Below are 7903 nucleotides of genomic sequence, written 5' to 3'. Positions count from 1 at the left end.
AATTTATATATGCACCCGATAGAAAATTTTATATTTATGTTCAAATATATTACATATATACCCTTATAAAGCTCATATTTGCGTGTAAACATGTATAAAAAGTTTGTTTTTGCATAGGCGCCACTGTAAAAAGTACATATATATATATATATATGTATATACCAGCAATTAATTTACAAACATTCACATATAAAAAGATAAATGTTAGTGTATTTACCCTTTAAAAATCATACAAAGCATATATGCTTTTTATAAAAAGTAATATGAATTTTTTTGAGAAAAAGTAATATAAATTTTTACAAAACCCCGCAGATAATTATCAAGACTTTTGGAGTATAACTTACTATTTAAGTAAAAATTTCAAGTCAAGTCATTAACTACTAATCTCATAGATATTATATCAATTCAATAATCTCGGCACCCGAATCCGATATCCACATACCCGAATCCGCTACGTCACTCTCAAACGTCTCACGGGCCCAACGAAGCGCGCATCGAGAGCTTTCGGGCGGCGCGAAAAAAGGTATCCTTTTTTTTTTCCTTTGGGTTTCAAACCCTAGATCCAATTCGGAGTTCGAGGTTCATGTATTTTCTCCGAAATCAAGAGTTTTTCTTCTGATTCTTTTCAGGGTTTGCTGATTCTTGTTCGAGATGGCAACTGAGAACAAGCCTGCTGTGTCGGAAGATGCAAAGATCGATCTCTTCGAGGATGATGACGAGTTCGAAGAGTTTGAGATAGATGAAGGTAATCTTGCTTTTTTCCGGATAATTTTTCCAGCATGAAATGCTTATTTTCTTTCAATTTAGTGATCATAGTATGAGATCATGAATTGTTCCCTTTGAAACTCAGTAGGAATGTGTTCAGATATTATGCTTCTTAATTAGATTCTAGATATTTTCCATTAGGTTTTTTTTTTTTTTGAGGTAAATGTGGATAAACCACCGATTTATTGAAAAACTAAAGGACAACAGTACAGAAGGAGTTCATCTTTTTAAGATGATTTATTGTTGGATGTGGGTTTTAAGTCTTTGGATCAATGAAATGGAGGAAAGTTTGAGAAGTTGGAAGATTGGAAGGAGGAAAAAGTTGTGAAATTGTTATAAACACATTTTCTTTTCTCAATCCAAACACACTTCGTAATCCGGAGAGGAACTAAGGCACAGACCTAGTGTTTCCTATCTGCTGTGATTGAGGAGGTCTCAAGGTGCACAATGCAAAAAAAAATAAAACGGTGCTTGTCGCCACTTTGTCAAAAAAAAAAAAGAGAAAAAGAAAAAATTGTTATCTCGAGTATGACTTGTTCGAGATATCGGTTATCTTGTATTGATGTTTGTACACAACCTAGACATCACAAAAATTGGTATTTTTTTATTGATACGTATTAATTATCTATAGTTTACACATGCTTGTTAAGAAGATGATTTTGAATTTCTAATGTTCTTGGCTTCCAAAGCCTGTCAACTTAACATTATTTATTGGCAACCATTTAACTTCTTGTTATTGGCTTTCATGAAGAAGTAATGATCAGAAACAAGTAGCTACTCTGAATCTGTTGGCTGGAATAAGTAAGCATCATTTTGCATAAATTTTGCAGAGTGGGATGACAAAGAAGGCAAAGAAACCTTGCAGCAATGGGAGGATGATTGGGATGATGATGATGTGAATGATGATTTCTCGTTGCAGTTGAAGAATGAGCTTGATAGCAACTCTCAGAAGAAATAGGCTGTGGAGTCCTAAAGCCAGAGAATCGGTGAATCAATTGGATGTCTTCTTAGCAATTCTCTCTTAAAGATCAGTTGTTGTGCAAACTACGCTGTTCTTTTTATGTAAACCAGAATCTATAACATGTTTTAGGTTTCTGATCCGGATATTCCAAACAGTGGGGCTATGGTTAAATAGATCTTCTTTCATGTCAATGAAGAGTACAATGGTCTTTGGTTTAATAGTGATATATGTTTAGTATATCAAGTTAACATGAAATCCAACTCTTACCAGCTTCTTTGATGTATGTATGATCGGTTTGTGCTGCTTCTCTGATCCGTCTTGCATCAATCCATTTCTCATCAAGTGCATATAGATTAGACAACAGCACATGAGCTGAATTATTGGTTAAACCTGAAACAACCATCCTTGCAGCTGCGGCCAAACCTAACTGAACAAGCCCTGCAGTTGCACAAGAACTGATGAAAACCCTCAGTATTTCAGGACCAGCTTTGCACCCGGTTCCCTGGATAAAGTTTACTGCCTCTTTTGAACAGATTAGCACGAATGAGAGCATCAACAACACAGGTGCGGTGCTCGACCTTTTGGTCTGATACCATACTTATCTTGCATCATGTTGTAATAGTGCAACAACTTGTCAACAAAAACCACCATGGCTGCAACCATTAAGAATAGCAAGAAATGTAATGCTATCAGGCTTCAGCTCATGATTGAGCATTTCCTCAAAAATGCTCAGAAGCTCAGTCACATTTCCATGCTGAGCATGTCCTGTTAACAAGGCATTCCATGAGAAAATATCACACTTTGAAGACCCTTTGAGTAACTGATTGCACTCCCAATGTCTCCGCATTTTGAGTACATGTCTATAAGAGCACTACCAACAGAAGTGTTGGTGTCTAGTCCTGTTTTTATAACAAGAGCATGAAGTACCTTCCCAGTTTGTGTTGATGTTGCTCTAGAAGCAGCAGTTAAAGCACTTGCCAGAGTAAATTGGTTTTGGTTTGAACCCATCTTTGAGCATTCTAACAAGACACAATAAAGCTACTTCACTATATCCATGCTTTGCATAAGATGAAAGTAACGCAGTCCATGAAACAAGGTCATGTCTCATCCCTGTTCTAAAAAGGCCTGCAGTTTCATACAAGCTACCACAGTTGGAATAGAGAGAAAACAATGCAGTCTGGACTAAGATGTCAGCTTCATAACCTGATTTTATCACAAAAGTATGAACTTGTTCACCTTGATCAATAGCCTGCAAATCAGTGCATCCCATGAGAACACTGACACATGCAACAGAATCAGCAGAAATGGCTTCTTCTCTGTTCATGTTGTAGAAAAATTGGAGAGCTTTTGCAGAGGATCCATTATGAACATAACCAGATATCATTATAGTCCACGAAAGCTGAATCCGATTACCACCAATCTGTTGAAACAGTTTCAGAGCATCTCCCATAGACCGACACTTTGCATACATATCAATCAAAGCATGGACTATATAAGGATTTGATTCACATTTCAACTTAAGCACAGTAGCATGAAGTTGATTGCCAATTTGCAAGCACTCATAATCAGCTGCAACACTAAGAACACAGGCTAATAATACATTATCTATCATCTTACCTTCACAGTAAATCCACAGGAAGGTGTTAATGGCCTCTTGATACCATCCGAGGTTTTGCGTATCCCTTAATCATAGTGGTCCATGACCTTGGATTTTTTGCTTCCTGATTGAATCAACAAAGCAAAAGGCCCTCATCTACATGATCACAACTAGAATACATCATCACAAGAGAATTCTCCACAGCACCATCGGCCTCAAACCCAAACTTCACTATCAAACCATGGATTTGCATCCCTTCTCTCAAAAAATTCATAGCGATCAATCCCACTCAACAAATTAACAAAAAAGTAGCTCTTTCAGGCCACATAGATGCAATCAGAACATTATCCAAGAATATCAAGAAAGCTTCTTCAAAATTCCCAGCTTTCGCAAGCAAACCAATCAGAGTGTTAACCAAGACAATGTCTTTGTGTTCTACATCAACAAAAACTTTCAAAGATTCTCTCAAGAAGTGACATTTAGCGTAAACTTCAACAAGCCCATTCGCAACAAAAGCGTTGCCACCAAAACCACACTTGATCACCAAACAATGAACAGCCAATCCATTACCAAAGGCCTCCAAAGCAAGGCAACTCCTACAAATACTTGTGAAGCTGAATTCATCCAGAGCTACCCCGGAATGCAACATGCACCTAAAGAACTGTAACACATATGGAAACATCTCAGCAAGAAAATACCCATCAATGATGGTGTTCCACGAGATAACGTCTCGTTCAGGCATTTCGTCAAACACCCTGCGAGCATTCTGCACAAACCCACACTTGGAGTACATGTTGATGAGGCTATTACAGAGGAAGAGGTCTGGGTTGGGGATTGTCTTGAGGATGCGAGAGTGGAGAGCTTCACCATGGGAGATGGCTCGTGCTTCAGCGAAGTCTCTGAGTAGAATGGCGTACTTCTTCTCCAAAGCAAAGAGCTCTGAGAGAAGTGAAACATTTGAATATAAACGCACAGGTCTTATGAGTTTACTGCATAAAATTATCATAAAAAATAATTTATCTATTAAAACACGCCAACTAAATAATAAAAACAACTCATAAATAGTTAAATACATGCTCAATTTTTAAAAATTAAAACGAAGGCTTAAATTAATATCCAAAGAGCGAGTGGCATGTTGGTGAATAAAGGGAAATCCAGGGGTTTAGTATAATAGGATTGCACTATAAAACACCTGCTGGGAGGGCACTCTCTCTTTCTCCTTCGCGGAAAACCCTAGTTGCTCGTGGGCGCCGATTTCGCTCTCCCTCGCTGTATGTTCCACTCTATCGCTTCTCTTCTCCTTCGATTCAGTCTTGTTTCCTCCTTTTCGATCTCTTTTTTCTCAGGTTTGTCTTTGTGTTTTCTTCCAGATTCAATAGTTGAAGCGCGAGAGCAGCATAATCGGATCCCATGGCGCTGGTATAGATTCAGTTTCTCTTTTCATCCTTTCTTTGTTCGGAGCCTGCGTGTTCGCAACTTAGATCGTTGAATTTTCTTTTGTTTGGAGTTGTTCAGTGTTTTTTTTTTAATTGGTGTTCACTGACACATTCGGTGAACAATATGCCCGGCTATAATCAATCTTAATTTGGCCAATTTGTGTTTGTTATGATTGTAAATGTATGTGCTTTTCTTCGTTAATTTATGTGCCAATGCTGTTTATGTGGTGGGTGTATCAGCCCACATTTGATTCTTAGAGTAGTATGTTCACGTCTTTTTCTTTTGTTTTGTGTTTTCTTTGTGTTTCTTTCCTAAATTATTCATTTATGGAAGTTTGATTTATGTTGATTGGAACTTCTGAGTATGTTGAACGAATATGTTCTTGAACACAATTGGAACTTCTTTGATATTGCGTTAGTGGTTTCCCTGGTAGATTCGATGCTTGTTTTTCTATTTTGATTTTTTTGCTAGAATTTTTATGAAATTGTGTTTTATGGACTTTTATAAATGTTGTCCTGGTTGATTGGTATAGGCTAGAGTTTTTCCCCCTCTTTTGGCTTCTCTCTGGCCTATTCTTTTCATTATATCTAGTTGTTAGTGAGGTTGTTCCAACAGAAGTTTTCTAAATATAGGTTGCAATCAATTGCTTTTTCCCCCTATTATTATTGGATTTGGCCCAAATAAATGGACATGATTTAACTTTTTTTTGTTAGTTAATAGTGAGGTGTTTGGAGGATTGCAATTCAGGTTATAATAAGGGTCAGATGTAATTTTCTGTTTGCCAATTACATCATTATGATTGTCTTGTTTACTTTTGCAATATTATTAGGCATTTTGTACAGCTCTTTACTGAGGGTTTCCATTGTATATTCACAGCGACATCTAGAATGGCTGTTCTGTTTGATTTTGATTGGATTTGTAATGGACCCTTGAGCATTTTCTTGTATATTACAATGATCAATTCTTATATATTTTATTTTCTTTGTAGGTATTGCATGCTGGAACTGGCAACAAGAATGCTTTCAAGGCACTTATAGCAGCTGAGTACAGTGGGGTCAAGGTTGAACTTGTGAAGAATTTTGAAATGGGAGTTTCCAATAAAACTCCTGAATTTATTAAGATGAACCCCATGGGGAAGGTATTAACCTTTTATGGTGGTCAATTTCAGTGAGTAGGCTTCTAGCATTCTTTTTTCCCCCTTCCAACTGGGTTTTTGCTCATTCAGGTTCCTGTTCTGGAGACTCCTGATGGTCCTGTATTTGAGAGCAATGCAATAGCACGCTATGGTATGAGAAGTTATCATATCTGCTGCTGCTGATTTTTTTTTTCTTCCAAATTTATGACATTTGCTTCTTGTTTGGTTTTAGTTGTACGTTCAAAGGCTGACAATCCTCTTCATGGATCCTCACTAATTGAATATGTAAGATATTTATTGGAATATTATTCTTGTTTTAAGTAGTATTCTGTTAATCATGCACCTTGTTCATGTTGTTTCAGGCCCACATTGAGCAATGGATTGACTTTTGCAACGACTGAGATTGATCAGAGCATTGCACACTGGTATTATCCAAGGCTTGGATATCTCCCGTATCTTCCTCCGGTTAGTTTAAAACATGAAACCTTGGTGCCTTTCTTCTCTCTGACTGGTCATCCCTATCAGTTCTTTTGCCCACATGATGTTTCTTTGTTTAGGGCTGAGGAAGCTGCAAAAGCTGCTTTGAAGAGGGCACTTGGGGCTTTGAATGTTCATCTTGCCGCCAATACATACCTGGTTGGACACAGCATTACTCTTGCTGATATTATCATGACATGCAATTTGTATGTGGGCTTTGCTAGGGTGATGACAAAGAGTTTTACATCAGAGTTTCCTCATGTTGAAAGATACTTCTGGACTTTGGTTAACCAGCCAAACTTCCTTAAGGTGATAGGTGAGGTAAAGCAGGCTGAATCTGTTTGTCCTATTCAGTCTCAAAAGAAGCCTGCTCAGCCCAAAGAGGCTGCGAAGCCAAAAGAAGCAAAGAAAGAAACCAAGAAAGAAGCCCCCAAAAGAGCCTGCAAAACCAAAAAGTTGAAGCTGTTGCTGAAGATGAAGAAGAGGCACCAAAACCAAAGGCAAAAGAATCCACTTGACCTGTTGCCCCCAAGTAAGATGATATTGGATGAGTGGAAGAGGCTTTATTCAAACACAAAATCTAACTTCCGTGAGGTGGCCATTGGAGGTACTTTATTTTAATCTCCATGTTTTCCTGAAGTATTAGAATTAGTAATCCAATCCAGGCTGATGTGTTTTTTCTCGCATGTTCAGGGTTTTGGGAGATGTATGATCCAGAAGGATACTCGCTGTGGTTCTGCAACTACAAGTACAATGATGAGAACACGGTTTCATTTGTGACCTTGAACAAGGTCAGTGGATTTTTGCAGCGGATGGATCTGGCTCGCAAGTATGCATTTGGGAAGATGCTTGTCATTGGTTCACAGCCACCATTTAAGGTGAAGGGCCTGTGGCTGTTCCGTGGAAAGGAGATCCCCCAATTTGTGCTCGACGAGTGCTATGACATGGAACTTTATGAATGGACCAAAGTTGATATAACTGATGAGACTCAGAAAGAACGTGTCAATGCCATGATTGAGGATCAGGAACCCTTTGAGGGTGAGGCCCTTTTGGATGCCAAGTGCTTCAAGTGAGGCTCCGATTGAAATATACCAAAATCATTCGAATAGCCTTTCTAGCAGTTTTGAAGTTCAGCCTAAAACATTGTTTCCTTTTATCTGTTTGGATTTATTAGCTATAGATTTTATGAGTATCAACTGGTTATTTATGTTTTCAGTCGCATCTCTTTGTGTGAAACCTTCTTGTGTTACGGTGATGAATTAGTGGGTTTTTAACATATTCCTCCCTGAATTTTGTTATTAATTTTGTGCGCCAAATTTGTGTGAAAACTTGTTGTGCTATAAGCTGTGTTTGAAATTCACCTTCTTGTGCTATAGATTTTTTATAGAAAGATACCTGAAGGATTTTATTAAGAAAATGATAACAAAGTCCAGGAAACTAGGAGTAACAGCAGTGAAGAAAAGATGCAAAGCAACAAAAACTAGCGTAAAACAGAAAGCCAAAATTTAACAGACACTTCATGATATATCTG

The 7903-nt window shown here is 37.8% G+C and overlaps 3 protein-coding genes and 1 pseudogene across 3 annotated transcripts; 2 read left to right on the top strand and 2 right to left on the bottom strand.

Annotated features, from left to right (window-relative positions):
• The first annotated feature begins 548 nt into the window (after positions 1–548).
• LOC120267523 (protein DELETION OF SUV3 SUPPRESSOR 1(I)-like) lies at positions 549–1981 on the top strand. Its single transcript, XM_039275199.1, has 2 exons — positions 549–745; positions 1596–1981. Exons 1-2 carry the CDS (start codon positions 652–654, stop codon positions 1721–1723), a joined length of 222 nt encoding a protein of 73 aa, XP_039131133.1. The 5' UTR covers positions 549–651; the 3' UTR covers positions 1724–1981.
• Positions 1971–3338, bottom strand: LOC120266801 (pentatricopeptide repeat-containing protein At4g13650-like). Its single transcript, XM_039274460.1, has 4 exons — positions 2873–3338; positions 2602–2745; positions 2375–2491; positions 1971–2248 (listed from the first exon to the last, which is right to left on the bottom strand). The coding sequence occupies exons 1-4, from the start codon at positions 3336–3338 to the stop codon at positions 1971–1973; spliced, it is 1005 nt and encodes a 334-aa protein (XP_039130394.1).
• A 274-nt stretch (positions 3339–3612) lies between these two features.
• LOC120266800 (pentatricopeptide repeat-containing protein At3g63370, chloroplastic-like) lies at positions 3613–4329 on the bottom strand. The gene has a single exon (XM_039274459.1). The coding sequence runs from the start codon at positions 4327–4329 to the stop codon at positions 3613–3615; it is 717 nt and encodes a 238-aa protein (XP_039130393.1).
• A 154-nt stretch (positions 4330–4483) lies between these two features.
• Positions 4484–7674, top strand: LOC120267645 (annotated as a pseudogene).
• The last annotated feature ends 229 nt before the right edge of the window (positions 7675–7903 follow it).

The sequence above is a fragment of the Dioscorea cayenensis genome, chromosome 8 (genome assembly GCF_009730915.1).
Source record: "Dioscorea cayenensis subsp. rotundata cultivar TDr96_F1 chromosome 8, TDr96_F1_v2_PseudoChromosome.rev07_lg8_w22 25.fasta, whole genome shotgun sequence".
Taxonomy (NCBI): domain Eukaryota; kingdom Viridiplantae; phylum Streptophyta; class Magnoliopsida; order Dioscoreales; family Dioscoreaceae; genus Dioscorea; species Dioscorea cayenensis.
The sequence above is the reverse complement of the archived record's forward strand: the minus strand, read 5'-3'. Positions and strand labels throughout refer to the sequence as shown.

Excerpts from the sequence above, each read along its gene's own strand:
- LOC120266801 (XM_039274460.1), bottom strand. The coding sequence starts at position 3,338 with ATGATAGATAATGTATTATTAGCCTGTGTTCTTAGTGTTGCAGCTGAT. Across the intron at positions 2,492-2,601 it reads AGACACCAACACTTCTGTTG|GACATGCTCAGCATGGAAAT; the intron begins GTAGTGCTCTTA and ends CCTTGTTAACAG. Across the intron at positions 2,249-2,374 it reads TCTTAATGGTTGCAGCCATG|AGGCAGTAAACTTTATCCAG; the intron begins GTGGTTTTTGTT and ends TCTGTTCAAAAG.
- LOC120267523 (XM_039275199.1), top strand. The coding sequence starts at position 652 with ATGGCAACTGAGAACAAGCCTGCTGTGTCGGAAGATGCAAAGATCGAT. Across the intron at positions 746-1,595 it reads AGAGTTTGAGATAGATGAAG|AGTGGGATGACAAAGAAGGC; the intron begins GTAATCTTGCTT and ends TAAATTTTGCAG.
- LOC120266800 (XM_039274459.1), bottom strand. The coding sequence starts at position 4,329 with ATGATAATTTTATGCAGTAAACTCATAAGACCTGTGCGTTTATATTCA.